At 42.2% G+C, this 17,616-nt stretch overlaps 3 protein-coding genes across 5 annotated transcripts; all 3 read left to right on the forward strand.

Moving 5' to 3' along the window:
- Positions 1-252: 252 nt before the first annotated feature.
- Positions 253-6,061, forward strand: cenpk (centromere protein K). 3 transcript variants are annotated; one of them, XM_014177999.3, is made up of 11 exons: positions 253-428; positions 972-1,007; positions 1,103-1,240; positions 1,346-1,402; positions 1,706-1,769; positions 1,895-1,941; positions 4,294-4,376; positions 4,476-4,574; positions 4,814-4,949; positions 5,142-5,195; positions 5,501-6,061. In XM_014177999.3, exons 1-11 carry the CDS (start codon positions 426-428, stop codon positions 5,654-5,656), a joined length of 873 nt encoding a protein of 290 aa, XP_014033474.1. In that variant the 5' UTR covers positions 253-425; the 3' UTR covers positions 5,657-6,061. The 3 variants fall into 3 exon arrangements, with proteins under 3 accessions (XP_014033474.1, XP_014033511.1, XP_014033488.1); XM_014178013.3 differs by having other exon boundaries at positions 254-428; positions 972-983; XM_014178036.3 differs by lacking the exon at positions 972-1,007.
- A 305-nt stretch (positions 6,062-6,366) lies between these two features.
- On the forward strand, positions 6,367-13,765 carry LOC100286439 (stromal membrane-associated protein 1). The gene is made up of 10 exons (XM_014177993.3): positions 6,367-6,655; positions 7,171-7,304; positions 7,568-7,653; positions 7,813-7,888; positions 8,309-8,377; positions 9,365-9,440; positions 9,871-9,998; positions 10,317-10,542; positions 12,623-12,984; positions 13,264-13,765. Exons 1-10 carry the CDS (start codon positions 6,538-6,540, stop codon positions 13,396-13,398), a joined length of 1,410 nt encoding a protein of 469 aa, XP_014033468.3. The 5' UTR covers positions 6,367-6,537; the 3' UTR covers positions 13,399-13,765.
- Positions 13,766-15,342: 1,577 nt separating this feature from the next.
- On the forward strand, positions 15,343-17,616 carry LOC106588700 (uncharacterized). The gene is made up of 3 exons (XM_082958798.1): positions 15,343-15,557; positions 16,024-17,252; positions 17,391-17,616. Exons 1-3 carry the CDS (start codon positions 15,485-15,487, stop codon positions 17,478-17,480), a joined length of 1,392 nt encoding a protein of 463 aa, XP_082814924.1. The 5' UTR covers positions 15,343-15,484; the 3' UTR covers positions 17,481-17,616.

Genomic DNA, 17,616 nt, shown 5'->3' on the forward strand with positions numbered 1-17,616 from the left:
GAGTATGGCTAAAACTAGCTTGCAAAGCAGCCCTGCTGCGATTTCCTCTGGTCTTGGGGGCGGCACGCATTCTGTAAAACAGTGCTGACTGTCAGGCATCGCTCAAGGTTTAAATTCCCCACGAGCCCTAATTTGAGAAGGGTGCAACTGCGTTCATGCAATAACTAATGGGGGCTCGAATGCGGGCTGTAGTTGCACACGATTGCCTTATTGCGCCGTTCTCAGTGATATGCGTATCAGTACGCAGACCTAACGCTCTCAAACGAAGTACTTCCGTCCAGACGTACGTCATCAATGCTGGCGGTATTTTTGAAAAGGAACTAGCTAGCCGTGAAGTTGACAGCTGTATCGCATCTATATGTGGCTGAGTGATATAGTGAAATATTATACGTTTTAAGAAAATAAGCCAGCTAACTATTTCAAATATGGTAGGTGGACACGTTGTTTGACAAAGTGAAAAACAGTCGATTTCCAATTGATGAATGTTCTCCTATTTGTAACGTTAATGATACAACGTTAACTTGTTTTCAGTCGGATATGCTAATCTTTTTCATCACTGCTAACGTTTGCTTGCTTGTTTTTGAAGTTTTGGTAGCTACCTAGGAGCTGTAATGTTTCTTCCAAGAGTAACTGCTTTTATGTAAAAAAATAAAAATACATTATCTGACATTTTCACTAGAATTGAAGCTGGCTAATTTACTAATCTAACTAACTTAATCTGACTTGCTAGTATGACTTCAAGGTATTTTCGTAACTCACCAAAGTAACGATGTTGGTAGAGTGCTGACAAACATTTCTTTGTATGCGCCTGGTGTATTTTCTTCCCAAAACATGATTCAAACGACCTTTGAAAATGTTCCGCCAGACTCACTGGTCCACGCTATAGAGTGCAGATCCAATGCATGGGCGTGGACCAGAGCTCGGTAGTTACCCACTTGTTGATAACAATATTGTGAATTTCTTGTTTTCAGAGTTCCAACGAGGTAACGTTGCGACAGGAAAGTACGGTAGCCAAATATGAGCCTTTGTAAGCTTTACTGAAATTACAGTAAGTTATCCATTCAACATGCATGTCCTAATAATTCTGACATTTTTGTCACAGGGACAGCCACTGGACACAGAGTCAGAGGTCCAGGATACTCCAGCACCACCTGCCATTCCTTTCTACACAGAGTGCTCGGAAGCTGCACAGGCAGAACTGTTTAACGAGTGTGAGGCGCAGTTTGCCCAGCTAGAGATGGTACTGATCTGTTTACGATGACAGCTTGGTCCTGCACAGACAACTTTGGATGATGTGATGTTATTGTGTTCATGTTAAAATGTAATATTCTGTTTTGTTTTTCAGCTTCAGAACGAGATCATTCTTGCAGAGCCAGACTCAGATGAAAACCCACAAGAACAGGTCAGAGATGGCCCTACATGGGGCGGCAGGGTAGCCTAGTGGTTAGAGCGTTGGGCTAGTAACCGAAAGGTTGCAAGTTTGAATCCCTGAGCTGACAAGGTACAAATCTGTCGTTCTGCGCCTGAACAAGACAGTTAACCCACTGTTCCTAGGCCATCATTGAAAATAAGAATTTGTTCTTAACTGACTTGCCTAGTTAAATAAAGGTTAAAAAAAAATCCCTATAGCTGAATGTATGTGTGATGCATGTACTTTTTACATTATCTTGCCTTATCTGCTGCATATCTGTTATTTGTCCAACAGTCTGTGAATAGATTGACAGCTGTAGCAGCTGAGCTGAAGCAGTGGCAGACAAGACGGCCAGAACGTGAGTGTCTCGTTTCTACTCTGAATATCATTCCTTTATAACTAATTGATTGTACTTATACTGTATGACTGAGACATAAGCATGATATGTACCATCAGAATGGTTGGTTTACTTTCTATCCATAGTGTTGTCCACAAATCCAGAGGTGTTACTCGTCGTTGGAGCAGAGGAGGTAAATTCACATGTGGATGTTGCCTTCCACAGTAGTAGTTACTATTGGAACATTTTCAAAAATATATATATTTCGATGCGGTTACCTTTTTTAATGTACAGTACCAGTCAACAATTTGGACACCTACTCATTCAAGGGTTTTTCTTTATTTTTTATATTTTCTACATTGTAGAATGTGAATAAATCAAAACTATGAAATGAAGTGTTAAACAAATCAAAAATGTTATATTTGAGATTCTTCAAAGTAGCCACCCTTTGCCTTGATGACAGCATTGCACAATCTTGCCATTTTCTCAAGCTTCATGAGGTTGTCACCTGGAATGCTTTTCCAACTGTCTTGAAGGAGTTCCCAAATATGCTGAGCACTTGTTGGCTGCTTTTCCTTCACTCTTGTGTCCAACTCATCCCAAACCATCTCAATTGGATTGAGGTTGGGTGATTGTGGAGGCCAGGTCTTCTGTTTTGCTAGCACAGACTGGAATACGTTCCGGGATTCTTCCGATGCTATTGAGGAGTACACCACATCAGTCACTGGCTTTATCAATAAGTGCATCGAGGACGTCGTCCCCACAGTGACTGTACGTAGTAGTAATTTTTAATCTTAATCCTGTATTGACGCTTTGCTTGTTTGATGGTTTCTTATAAGCGTCCGGATAGTCTCCCGCTCCTTGAAAGCGCCTTTAGCTCGATGCGGTTGTTGCCTGTAATCCATGGCTTCTGGTTGGGATATGTGCGTACGGTCACTGTGGGGATGATGTTGTCAATGCACTTATTGATGAAGCTAGTGACTGAGGTGGTGTACTCCTCAATGCCATTGGATGAATCCCGGAACATATTCCAGTCTGTGCTAGCAAAACAGTGCTGTAGTGTTGCATCTGCGTCATCTGACCACTTCCGTATTGAGCGAGGCACTGGTACTTCCTGCTTTAGTTTTTTCTTGTAAGCAGGAATCAGGAGGATAGAATTGTGGTCAGATTTGCCAAATGGAGGTTGGGGGAGAAAGGTGGTCTAGGATTTATTTTTCTCTGGTTGCACATGTTACATGCTGGTAAAAATTTGGTGAAACTGATTGGTTTGCCTGCATTAAAGTCCCCGGCCACTAGGGGCGCCGCTTCTGGGTGAGCATTTTCTTCTTTGCTTATGGCCTTATAGAGTTGGTTGAGAGCGGTCTTAGAGCCAGCTTCGTTATGTGGTGGTAAATAGACGGCTACGAATAATATAGTTGAGAACTCTCTTGGTTGATAGAGTGGTCTACAGCTTATCATAAGGTACTCTACCTCAGGCGAGCAATACCTCGAGACTTCTTTATTAGACTTCGCGCACCAGCTGTTATTGACAAATAGACACACCCCCACCCCTCGTCTTACCAGACGTAGCTTCTCTGTTCTGCCGATGCATGGAAAATCCCGCCAGCTCTATATTATCTGTGTCATCGTTCAGCCACGTCTCGGTGAAACATAAGATATTACAGTTTTTATGTCCCGTTGGTAGGGTAATCTTAATCGTAGCTCATCAATTCTTTTTTTCCAATGATTGCACATTAGCAAAAAGAACGGATGGCAGTGGGAGTTTACTCGCTCACCTACGGATTCTCAGAAGGCTGCCTGATCTGCGGCCCCTTTCCCTGCGTCTTTTCTTCAAGCAAATTACAGGGATCTGGGCCTGTTCCAGTGAAGCAATATATGCTTCTTGTCGGACTCGTTTCTTCCAGTCCGCGGTAATCGCTGTTCTGATGTCCAGAAGTTATTTTCGGTCATAAGAGACGGTAGCAGCAACATTATGTACAAAATAAGTTTAAAAAAAAAATAAGTTACACAAAACGTAAAACAACTAACAAAATAGCACAATTGGTTGGGATAATGTACAACCTCAGCCATGTTCTTTAAACACATTAAGAAGGAAAGAAATTCCACAAATTAACTTTTTATCAAGCCACACCTGTTAATTGAAATGCATTCCAGCTGACTACCTCATGAAGCTTTTTGAGAGAATGCCAAAAGTGTGCAAAGCTGTCATCGAGGCAAAGGGTGGCTACTTTGAAGAATCTCAAATATTAAAATATATTTTCATTCATTTAACACTTTTTTGGTTACATGATTCCACATGTGCTATTTCATAGTTTTGATGCCTTCACAGTTTTGATGCCTTCACTATTATTCTACAATGTAGAAAATAGTCAAAATAAAGAACAACCCTTGAATGAGTCGGTGTGTCTAAACTTTTGAATGGTTCTGTACACATTTCAAATATCAGCTATTTTATAGTTATACAGAGCCTTATGCTTATGAAAAGTAACCATATTCATGTTTAACAAATGTATTTAAAAAATAAGTTTCTTTCCTACTTCCACAGTTACAGAAGCTGAATTCACAACTGGAGTTGGTCCTCTCTTGCGCACAAGCCAAGAGAGACACACTGAGAGAGACTTTAAAAAGGTTTTCTTTGAATGTGATTGTTATTCTAAATCTCCAACCCTTTGAATGTTGATATGGAGACAGTAGATTTGACAGTATACATCTGTGTTCCTATTTCAGTGAACAGAAGTGGTTGGAGGAAAAGAAGGAAGTGTTGAGGGCAGGCACTGAACATGTGGTCAAACAGCGACTGGAAAACGAAAGGTTATCAGAACACAGGTAAGGTACAACAACTGGGTCACGTTTGTTAGGGCACACTGTAAATTACATTTTTACAAGGCTTAACAAAAACAAATGTTTTTTTATTGAACAAGTTCAGATTGTACCTCCCCGTTTCACAGCGTTTTCTTCGGTTTCCTGCCTATGAATATAATCCTGAATAATAGAAAATGACACACAAACCAACACATTAAAAACTATCTTGAGTTTAATATGGAAGTATTGCTGCTGTTGTTCAGTGTGTTGCAGGACACCAAGAAGAAGATCCAGAAGATGAAGGATTACCAGAACAGACTGATGGAGACCCTGGCAGACGTACTGGCGGAACACTTCCCACTTCCTACGCAGGAGACCAACGCTGACAAGAAGAAAAAGGTGGTAGTCTAAGTGATGTATTATGTGGCTCTGATGGAGGTGTTCCTCAATGGTCACATTGTTTTTACGGTTGCATCTAGCTTGGTCTCATCTGTTTGTGCTGTGTAGCTAACTTTTATGTTTTGTTGGGCAAGAGAGCACAAACAGATCTGGGACCAGCCTAGATGCTATCATTTTTGTTTCCATTTTCAGAACATTCCTCAAGAGCTGAACGAGAATCTAATTTCACTCAATGAAGTCCTGGAGGTAAGTCTCTGTTTGCATGCATTGTTTGTGTTTTATTATTCAACCTGGTGCTCTGGTTTAATTTTGTATTACTTTATTACTACATGCTTGAACCAGTAGCAGCTTTATAGTCTAGCGTTTTATGACCCTATGACTATATTTTACACTTACATTACACTCACATCTTTGTAATGTAGATCAACTTGATCACAGAACAAATGGCATAAAAACATCCCTACTCACCTCTTGCTCCAATTGAACAACAACATAAATAATCATCTTAAACCCTTACCTTAAACCTTATCTTCCATTGTTACAATTTGCAGCTGCTGATGAACAAGACTCTGGAGACGCCTCACGATCCCTACGTATCGATAGACGAGACGTTCTGGCCCCCGTACACAGAGATGCTGCTGCGCCATGGCATTGCACAGAGACACCCAGAGGACTGTTTCAAGATCCGCCTGGAAACCTTTTATTAACAGTAACTGGTCAGACATTTTGGTTCTAGTTTTGTCAGCGTGTATAGCAGCCTGGTCCCAGATGTTTGTGCTGTCTTGTCGTCTCATTGTCATGCCATCAATCATAAGCTTTGGTTATACAGTACAAACAGATCTGGGACCAGGCTTGGTGTATGGTAATATCATGAGTATGTATTGAGATAGTGGCTTGATAGGGCACTTGTTTATAGTGTTATTTCCTGTATGTTTCACAATAGGTTAACCTTTTTGAATGTTTTTTTTTATATGTTAAATATCTATGTATGTTGCTCTCTCTGGCTACTGGAACACAATTTGCATACTTTGGTGAAACCTTAAATTGTTACTATGTATATATTTCCATGTATCAATGTATGCCAGATTTGTTCTTAATAAAATGAAAAATCAACAAAATATACAGACATTCGTCATTCACTCTAGCACTTTGTTCTAATCCGAAGAACAGAAAACATCTTCATACATCAGTACTTGATTCACAGCAGTCAATTTATAACTCAAGTACACAAGAACTTGTATAATATTTTTGCAAATACAGAAATTCTCAAGGACAGAATCTGTACCAACAACATATTTTAAACATTGAAAAATGCAAAAAATAAAATTAAGAAACCCTGACATGCGTCAGCAGACTACGTCATCTCCATCATCCAATCCCGAGAGCCGTTCAGGTATGTTCACACGCCTCCCGCGAGTTCGTGCATTCTTGTGGGCGGAGAACAAATTTCGGTTCCGGGTGTTTTTACACTTCTCTCGAAGGCGTTAATTTGTCTGATTATGGTCTTAAATCATAAAGTTAAAAAAGTTCACGAACATTCAAGGTAGAGAACAGTTTTATTGAAAGAACAAACAGAACATCAGCAAAGATGACAACCCGATCAGAAAGAGAGAAGGCCCTGAAACTCAACGAGCAGCATCAGGCCATTCTGTCCAAAATGCTGAGAGAGGACGACAACAAATACTGCGCCGATTGTGAGGCGAAAGGTAACTATATAACATAATGTAGACTTCGTTAAATTGTGTCATTTGATGTTATATAACTGTTTCAGTTATTCGTCTAGCCAGACTCCGACTGAGTTGTTAGCTAGCTATGCTAACTGTAAGTAGCAGCTACTCTGCTGACACCTTCCTTCCTCTTTAGCATTTATCCGGTAGCTACTAGGCTAGCTTAGTTATGCTAGATAGCATTTTGTCTCCCACCACACCTTGAACCATGATCCAAACTTTAGTCATACAAGTAAATGCAAGTTTCGACACCCTTGCACCATGAAAGTCACCACTGGGAAACTATCCCTAAATGTCACAACATGTCACTCTAAAATAATGCACATGGAAGACCTGCCAATCTGAGGTCCTATTGTGACACCTGCACCACAGGTACAGACATGTTTTGATAAGTTGAATCTTCCCTTACCTGGGCTGTGTTCATTAGACACCTAACAGAAGAGAACAGACTGAACCGGTGCACTAATGAGTACGACCCTGTCTCTGCCTGCCAGGTCCAAGATGGGCATCATGGAACCTGGGAGTGTTTATCTGTATCCGATGTGCTGGCATCCACAGGAACCTTGGGGTTCACATATCACGGGTCAAATCTGTCAATCTGGACCAATGGACAGCAGCACAAATACAGGTAATTAGCTGATGTCCAGGATTTACAATATTCATAAATTAGAAGTGTCATGTATTCACCTATATTTATTTACACAGGCACCTCTCTTTCTTGTATATCCTACTGGCTGAATACAAAGTTGCCTTTTTTTAACCCATACTTATCATGTCCCCCCTGCTGTTTCACTATCCACCCTCCACCCCTCTTTCTCTCTATCTCTGTGCTCCTCTTTCTCTCTTTCTCCCACCCTCTTTCTCTCCATCTCTCCCTCTCTTCTCTAACAGAGCATAGTAGATATGGGCAACTCCAAGTCCAGGCAGCTTTATGAGGCCAACCTTCCAGACAACTACAGAAGGCCTCAGACAGACCAGTATCCTTACAACTACACACACACACACACACACACACACACACACACACACACACACACACACACACACGCTGCAGTTCCCAAAAAGCTTCCCATAACACATGTACTTGCCCCTTTATAATATTGCTACCTTTTTTTCCCCTTAACCCCTGACCCCAGAGCAGTGGAGTTCTTCATCAGGGACAAGTATGAGAAGAAGAAATACTACAGCAAAAATGTGACCAATGGACACAGTGTATGTATCTCACCTCTGATGCCACACTCAAACTGGTTTGCGGATAGTACTAGAATGTGTTACACTGTCTTATTTGTATGTAGACTCTCCAAAGTGTTGTTTGTTATGTGTTAGGTTACAGGGATAGTTTGGGGTTATGGCAATGAGGCCCTTTATGTACTTCCCTAAAATCAGATGAACTCTTGGATACCATTTGTATGTCTCTGGGTCCGGTATGAAGGAAGTTAGAGGTAGTTTCACTAGCTAATGCTATCTGCTAGCATGCATTTCCACAGGTGGTTATGTTGCTGCTGGGGTACTGTTTTATTGTGCATATGGCCTAACCATTTTGGAACATAATTCAAACGAGATTAGGCCTTTATCTCTCTTCCTCCATTGATTTGTTTTCTTCTAATTTCCTCTTATGATGTTCCTCTACAGCCAAAAGACAAGGAGAGCAAGAGAGAGAAGGAAACTGATAGAGGAACCAAGCTGTCATACAATGCCAAAGTACGGTGGTTTTGAATGGATACATCTATAGACTCCTTATATAACATATCTGTCTCAACCCAACCCATATTCCTTTTTCGGCAATCACACTGTACACCCTGTTTGTCTCTTTTGAACTTTGCAGTCAGAATGACATGTTTATTTTGTTTATAACAGTTCTACTCATGACACTCCATGCTATAGCGGTCAGGTTTTAGTGGTTTGCTGGGAGCAGACTTAAAGGGCAATTCTGCCGCTTTTCAATCTCCTATTCATTTTCCAGCACCATACCATTGTCTACATGTGAAAACAGCGCGTTTCTATGATCTGTGGTTAAAAAGATCAAATTGCTTCCCTGTAACATTACAGGGTAGGATTTAAAATCAAGAACGACTGTGATTTATTTATTTTTGCCAGAGGGAGGGTATTTTCTTGCTACCCATGTCACCAATCTCCTAGTGTTTGTTTTTTTCAATGTTTTAGCTTTTCATGATGTCATCGGGTAGAACTTTTTAACTTCATCATTTTTTTTCTACAAAAACAAGAAATGCATGGTTTTCACATGTCGACACTGGTATTGTGCTGGAGATAATGAAAATGAGGTTGAAAAGTGGTGGAATTCTTTTTCTTTACGTGTTGATATTTAAAAATAGGCCATCTTTGGGTTTAGGGTTAGAATGCTGGGCGTCGAGCTCCCGGCATGTTGGTTCCTAGACAAAGCATTGAATGTAGTCAAGTAACCCAAAGCTGAGGATGCACCTAACCTTTAACCTCTAAGAAGGCTTGACTGCTGAGGGTTTGAAATATCCCTTGCATGTCTTATCTGAAGTACACCTCCTCAGGATCTTTGCTTTCATTGTGAACTAAATCTATGCTCAACCGAAGCCCTGCATATTTAGCCATTAGTCTGGAAGAAGCTTAACACATCAACTTCATTATTACTTCCAAGACTACATTATTCTTTTTTCACAATCATTATGCCTTTTCTCTTGGACTCAACCCCTGAAGAGTGAAGAGACCCGGCAAGCCCCCAAAGCTAGTCCTGTGAAGACAGCAGAACCTCCCGTTAACCTACTTGGCCTTGGTAAGACTAAACCAGTCAGTTTTCCAAAACGAAAATGAGTTTCTTATTGGACAAGTTCAGATGGTCCTTCCTGGTTTCAGCCCGTTTTCTTTCGTTTTGTGCCTATTGAATATGACCCTGCTTTGCCTTGATGAATACAACCCTGGGTGGTAGCCTAGCAGTTAAGAGCTAACTAGGTGAAATTTGTCGATGTGCCCTTGAGCAAGGCACTTAACCCTAATTGCTCCTGTATGTCGCTCTGGATAAGAGCGTCTGCTAAATGACTCGAATGTAAAATGTACTAAACCAGTCAGTTATTCAGAAATGCTGAGTCCTGAACAATACACAGGTTCATCTTATGTACATTTTTTCCACCCCTGTATAACCTGTTTTACACATCTCTGTTTTTAACTCCTCTATGTTGCTCTCTCTGTCTCTCCCATCTCTCTAGATGCTCCAACACCTGCCCCTGCTAACAACGGTAGTGCTGCTAGCACAGCAAGCAGCGACTTGGATATCTTTGGCCCCATGGTGTCCAACCCCCTCCCCTCATCTAATGCTGCTGCTCAGTTCTCTCAGGTAACACAATCTGATGACCTCACCACTTCCCTGGACCCTATGGACACCCAGCCCCACAAACATAAAGACACATATTGAACTTCTATATTTACATGCACACACACATTACCTGTACATCTACATCTGAACGATGGCTCAGTTGGTAGAGCATTGTGCTTGCAATGCAGTGAGTAATTTGCTGTTTACCCATTGTCTCACACACATCCATGCAGGCCAATGCATGCTAGCGAGAGAAGTTTGAAGAGCAAGAGACTCAACACACTGAATAGAGTTAGTGACTTTTCTTACGTCATTCTTTCTTTTGCTTCCTTCTTCCAGGCTAGCTCCAGTACCCCAGCCAGCACCCCAACACAACCCCCAGCAGCAACCCCATCCTCGGGCTCTGCCCAGGGAGACCTGGACCTGTTCAGTGAGACTGGTGGTGGAGGGGGCATTAAGGGGGAGGACACAGGGGCCAAGAAACCCCTCTCCAAGGACTCGATCCTGTCCCTCTATGGGAACACCAGTATGCCTCAGATGCCCCAGCACCAGCAGGCCCAGCCTGGTAAGGAGAAATACAGACACAAGCCTACACATGCACAGTATGTACACTCATGCAGGGCTCTACACTGACCTTTTTTTACAAGGAGTACATGTAGGAGCACCCAAAGAAATGTAGGAGCACAATGACAAATATTTGAGGTAACAAGATGTTTTCTTTGTAATAATGGTGCAAGCATGACGGTCATGAATCTGCACTCAGTGTATTCACCATGGCACTCCAGGGCTGCGGTACAGTGAAGTAATCATTTCAACAATTATCATCAGCACTTGTGCTCCTATATTAAAATTCCAGGTCGTGCAACTAAATATTTAGGCGCATATGTGAGTAAAATGGTTGCACTGTAGAGCCTTGTCATACATAAGTGTGGGCATGTGCACACATCGTGATGTGACTTTGATTGTGTTGAATGTTATTTATCGAATCAACTATGTTAATTGTTACTCGATTAAATTAATCATGTAACAATTAACTAATTAGGAATTTGGGGCACCACGGAAGAAGTTGTTTAATGAGTTACCATCTCCAGAATTAAACTCTAGAAGAAATATATAAGATATATCGATAAGTCATTTATTAATCATTACCTCATATCACTCTCATTCTGAACATTGCAGACGTCTTGAATCCTCAAGAACCCCAGCCTTTTCTGATTATTCAGTTCTACACAAATTGATTTAATTATTTATTTACTAACTAGCTAAATAATAACACAGAATACACATTTACATGAGACAAAAGTCTCTAGTGGACTAACAAGATATGATGGCTTGTTACACAATGGAGAGGGGATGGGGAAAGAGAGGGATTGAGAAAGGGACATTTATTGTGGATACATTCCAGGACTGTTCTCACATTAATTCTATACCTTGTACATTAACTGCCCCCCGTTTGGGTAAGAAATGCAATGTATTTATGTGTAAGTTAGATGTCTTTGTTCATTGTCTTTCTGTTGAAACCAATCAATCCTTCTATGGGGAATGGCTTTGTGTAAGGCTCTGATTGCCCACCAGAGGTCACAATATCCTTCTTAGTTGTCCTGGCTTGGAGTGGAGTGTTTGTTCTGAAATGATCTTCAGATGCACCAATGATTCTCTGAGATGGGATCCTCTCCTTCCTTTCTCGGGTAGATAGTCAAAGTTCTAGATCCCTTTACATGCACAGCTGCAGACTGTCAATGTTTTAGTCTAGTGAGTTTATCTTCTTCAACTCGTGTTGAGTTTCAGAGTTTCCAGCCATTCGTAATGTTCAGCTCACGCTTCACGTCTGCTGGTCTGAATATGTTAGTTCTTAGCGAGTCCTTTTAAGCACTCTGGTCATAAAGGGCAGTTCCATCACACTGACGCGTTCGTCTGAGCTCATTCGGGGCGTGGCTTAGTTAATGTGAAACGGACATGAAAATGATGATCTCGTTAGAAAACTAAAATCACATTCCTATCTTAACAAAAATAGTTTAATCGTTCTTCATATTGTATTAACATCATATAGGATGGAAACTTAACAGCCGAAAGTACAGTATTTGGTTCATACAGTTTTTAAAAAACATCACAAAATGAAAAGCAATATGACATGATTATTTTTTTAAGTCCCACTGACCATTCTTAACATTCCTATCTTAGAAATATTGTTCCAATATACATTTTTTGGGTGTTTATAGTTTTGGCGGCAAAAAATATTCTGGAGAACAAAGGCATTCCTTTGGTTGGTACTGAAGAGCAGGAGAGGGTTCTCTGCTGCACAAGATTTACGATTGGCATGAGGTGGCATAACCGGCCCAGCCCCCTCTCCTCTCCTGTGGTCTGAGGCCTTGGATCCTTGACCAGGAGAGTCATGACACACAAGTGCAGGCACACACACCAACCAATAACACAGAGGTTGGAAATGGTCTCCAACTGGCTCTGGGCTATATAAATACATGCTGGTAAATACCAAACACTTCTAAAGTAGCAAGTCACCAACCAAGTTGTTCAGTCACTTTCCCACTCTCTCAGTATATCTATGGCAAGCAGTCATAAAGGTTAACAGAAAATTATATTTTGAAAGAACCCCTGTTCTCAGTATTTCTCCTCTTTCTCCCTTCCAGCTGGTATATACATGAACCACGCCCAGATGCAGTTTCCATTAGGCATCCCCCAGCAGCAGGTCCCTGCTGGTTACCAGGCCTTCCCTGGCATGGGCACAGGCATGCCCCCCACCACCGTCATGGGTGCCATGATGGCTCAGAACGGAGCTGCCATGATGGGACCCAACACAGGCATGATGGTTGGCATGACGATGCCCAACGGTTTCATGGGACAAGCGCCCGCGGCCGGGATGGTTGGCATGGCGCCGAGGATGATGGGGGTACCACAGGGGGGGATGCCCGCGGGTATGGTGCCCGCTCAGGGCATGCAGGGGATGTATGCCGTCCAGCCTGGGCAGCAGGGCCACTGGAACATGGGACAGGTATGTTAGTTCTTTTAATGTCATGTTCTTTGCTATATTGTGGATTTTCTCCTGAGAGTAAACTTTGCATTTGAAGTATAAGATGGTTTTATAAGAATACAATATCAAGTGTCTTTAGGAGGTAACTTAGGTATGGCAATATGGTAACATTACCTAATTATCACATTTTCTCAGATCTATATAAATGCATTGGGGTCAGGGCTTGGGTTTGATTTAGTATTAGGCAATATTGTGTTTCCCTGACACCTTACTATTCATCTCTCCTACTGTCTTCCCCAGATGAACCAGCAGATGTCAGGGATGAGTCTGAACGGTGCCGGGGGGGCCATGGCCTTCGGTCAGCCTGCCTCCAGCATGGGAGGCTGGGCCGCAGCACCCTCCGGTCAGACCCTCAGCAACCAGCTCTGGAAGTGACCCCCATATGGAGGTCAAAGGTCAGGGATTGGGGGTCAGGGCAGCGGCAGAGGGGGTCGCAACCAGGGGGTCCGAAATCCAACATCCAACCCTCCCAGCAACCTTACTATGAACTGATGCCCGTTCTCCAATTGTTACTGACCACTCTCCAACATCGAGCTTATCTGGCTCTGTTTGCATACTGAAGAGATGCAGCCTTCCTTCCTTGTTTCCTTCAGGTAATCACAGATCCATTGGTGATTGGACAGGTGAAAGCAAGGTTCACCGTCTTATTAGCCTGACCGACCCAATCGGATCAGTGATTACTTCAAGGAAGGAAGGAAGCATTTCTGAAGTATTCAAACGGGGCACATTTCTCTCTTTCTGTCACTTTCTATCCATCTTTCCGTCTCTCTTTTGTGAGTAAATTGGGAGTCCTCATACATACACCATCATACGCAGGCTGGCAGTCAGTGCCTGTTACATGTTGTGGATATCATAACTCTTTTAATTTTCCTTTTTTGGAAAGAAACAAACGGCAACCACAACAAGGTAAACAAATACAACAACAAAGACATCGACAACATATCGGAAAAGCTGCAGGACCACTTACACAAGCTTTTATTGTATCATTCTAAAAATTATTATAGAGAATTAAAGAAAAGTATTTAAACTTTTGGAGGAGACATGGCTATCATTTCTGTGAATACTGCTCTCCTATGTACAGCTCTGTATAACATTTTAAACTACCTGTGGTTCCCCTACAAAATAAAGTATGATAAACCAATGTCTTGTGTGTTCCAGATTCTAGACTTTTTTGAGTTCTAGATTTTGCCGTTAACAACATTCAATGTCAATTCTACCAGAACACCTAAGAAGCTACAGAAGTTTGCATTTAAAACATGTCTACTCCCCCATGTATTTATTTTTTCAGGGGCTAGGCTACACACATGCAAATATCAGGGTGGTATCATTCTTGAACCATCCTTTGCAGAGCTGGCAGGTTAAATACGCCACTACAGTATCATATAAGAGGGAATATAGACACGGAGAGCCAAGAGCTCCCTTTTAAGCAGGCTAAATATTTAACAGAATTCTGTTGATTGTGCAACATGGTAAAAAAAACAACTACATTTAACTGTTTTCTGAAAAATAACTGAATGAAGAAGCACTGAACTGGAGAGCTAGGAAGAATTAACGAATTCCCAGGTGAGGAAAAACGCGGGACGTGGTTTTAGCATGATCTCTTGAGTGCATAAACAGTGTGAGGGTGTTGACCCTAGCTTACTCGATATTCTACAATCAATTACAAGTATTTGAGGACGACATATTAACATTTTGGTAATGGCCACACATTCGACTGTTGATTATCAACATGAGGAGGAGGATACGGCGAAGGTGCCCGATGAAGAGCTCCGGGCCCGTTTATCCGACTGACGTTTCTCCCTCCCTGTACCATCGAAGCTCCCTGCGCTACTACTACCTTTCTGAACTTCCTCAACACGGTCAGCTGTGGAAGACCGTACCCGAAGTCAAGACCAGCTAATGTCACAATCCTACATTTGTTTTGTTTTTAAATAGTATTTGAGATGATCTTTAATGAAAAGCGGTATCTAAAATAAATGTACTATTATTAAACAGAAATAGAGTTCCAGGTCACACTTTATTTGGTTAGTTCCAAATAAATGATTTACAGATAGGCATACGTTGAACCAACGATCTGTTGATAAGCAACTGCTTGCTAAGATTAGGGTTCGTTTAGAATTCGGGTAAGGGTTACGTTTATGGCTCGGTTAGGATACGGGTATGGCTTAGGGTTAGTGGATGGCGGTAGTTAGTTGAAATGTTGACAGTTATTGAACATCTACAAACCATCTACTTGGGACTATCCAAATAAAGTGTTACCTAATTCCATTCTAAAACCTGCATAATGTCGTTCTGCAGATATGGGTCATAAAGAATCCCATCTCTATGCGACCGGGAGGGTCACAATGCCGACGGTTCAAATCGAACTCCAGAACCAGAGAGTTATGTTCAGAACTCTCAAGAAATCTCCAGTTCTTGATAGACAAACAACGAGAGATACAGCATTAGCGAGAGAGACAGCATGATGGCGAGCTTTTCATTCATTCTCCCTGAAGACGGACATTGTTCTTTTAAGGACAACGACGTTAACTCAGGTTAGAACAATTAAATTATTTCAGTCTTAAAACTCAAATATTAATTGATTTAATTATTATGAAAAGGAAATCTAATAAAACTTAAGAGAAGATGGCTGTATAGGCTTTTGTTGTTAGTTACCAAGCATGGTAACCATGCAAAATGAATATTTTAAGCTGTAAATTATGTTACGCAATGTCCCAATTATCTCTCCTTCCTCCCAAAGTGCGCACTTGTTCACTTCACTGAATTGAAGGGAAATTACTGGTATAATAAATATGGTTGAAAATCCCACTAGCCCATGCCTCCACCAATCCAATGTTTTAAGATGTCGGGGAACTAGTGAATGAGTGCACACTTTAAGGAAATTTGAGATATTATTGGAAGGCACACATTATTTGCAGTGAGTGAAAAGGAGAATATCCCTTCCTTAAAATGCAAAAAATCTATTTTGTTTACCCTGTGCTGTCATGGCGTTTCTTTCAGGGTGGATCTCAATGGTGACCCAACTCAACACCCTTGAAGGTCCAGAGTCAAAGAGTCAGAACATCCGTCTGAGCTTTGCAGAGGAACTTGGTGACAAGTACCACTACGCGAATGCCATTGACAGCTCTCTGCTCTGGACTATTGGGTACACCCCCTACATTCCCCCAGCTCTGAAAGGAAGAAGCTTCCCCTCTGTCGAGAGCTTCTTCCTGGATGAGTGGGAGCCACTGACACTCCTGCAGACTCCTCAGGTTCTGTCCACCAGTGTTTCCATCGAGGAACACAACCTGATCCAGTCTGCTGCAGGCCTAGTGTCTCAGGTTCTGTCCACCAGTGTTTCCATCGAGGAAGACAACCTGATCCAGTCTGCTGCAGGCCTAGTATCTCAGGTTCTGTCCACCAGTGTTTCCATCATGGAAAATGACCTGATCCAGTCTTCTGCATGCCTAGTGTCTCAGGTTCTGTCCACCAGTGTTACCATCATGGAGAATGACCTGATCCAGTCTGCTGCAGGTCTAGTGTCTCAGGTTCTGTCCACCAGTGTTACCATCATGGAGAATGACCTGATCCAGTCTGCTGCAGGCCTAGTGTCTCAGGTTCTGTCCACCAGTGTTACCATCATGGAGAATGACCTGATCCAGTCTGCTGCAGGCCTAGTGTCTCAGGTTCTGTCCACCAGTGTTGCCATCGTGGAAAATGACCTGATCCAGTCTGCTGCAGGCCTAGTGTCTCTGGTTCTGTCCACCAGTGTTGCCATTGTGGAGAATGACCTGATCCAGTCTGCTGCAAGCCTAGGTTCCCTGGTCCTGTCCACCAGTGTTGCTATTGTGGAGAATGACCTGATCCAGTCTGCTGCAGGCCTAGTATCTCAGGTTCTGTCCACCAGTGTTGCCATTGTGGAAAACGACCTGATCCAGTCTGCTACAAACCTAATGTCTCAGGATGATGACTCCACACTGAGAGACTCCAACCAACCTGAGATCCACGTGGCTGATGTCTCAACCAAGAGAAGTAGTCTAACCATCACTATTTCTATGGTTTCAACCAAGAGTTGCCTTGTTGCTCTACATGAAGTTGATGCTAGTGCTACAAGCCTGGAGCAATCTGCTGAGAAAATGTCTACCTCTACCACTTATGTCAACAACATCTCAACTGCTGCCAAGAAGAAGAAGAGGTGTGGATTATTCTCATCTCTCTGGAGAGCTCTCAGGGGGAAGAACAAGAAGCCTGTAAGTACTAACTCATATACTCTTAGTCTCTTTTGTACTTAATATAATCATTTATCAACTATTTTGATACTAATATCCAGTGTTAATGGCTGTCTGTGAAATAGGTTTTCTATATTTTCTACCTTTTGTTTTTTTCAGGCTAAAGTGTCTTCCAAGAAAGAGGATGAAATCAACAAGGATGTGAGCAGCCTCACCTGCCACCACAACACTACACAGGGAGATCACTGATGCAGGCACACCCACCACAACACTACACAGGGAGATCACTGATGCAGGCACACCCACCACAACACTACACAGGGAGATCACTGATGCAGGCACACCCACCACAACACTACACAGGGAGATCACTGATGCAGGCACA

The sequence above is a fragment of the Salmo salar genome, chromosome 12 (genome assembly GCF_965601325.2).
Source record: "Salmo salar chromosome 12, fSalSal1, whole genome shotgun sequence".
Lineage (NCBI taxonomy): Eukaryota > Metazoa > Chordata > Actinopteri > Salmoniformes > Salmonidae > Salmo > Salmo salar.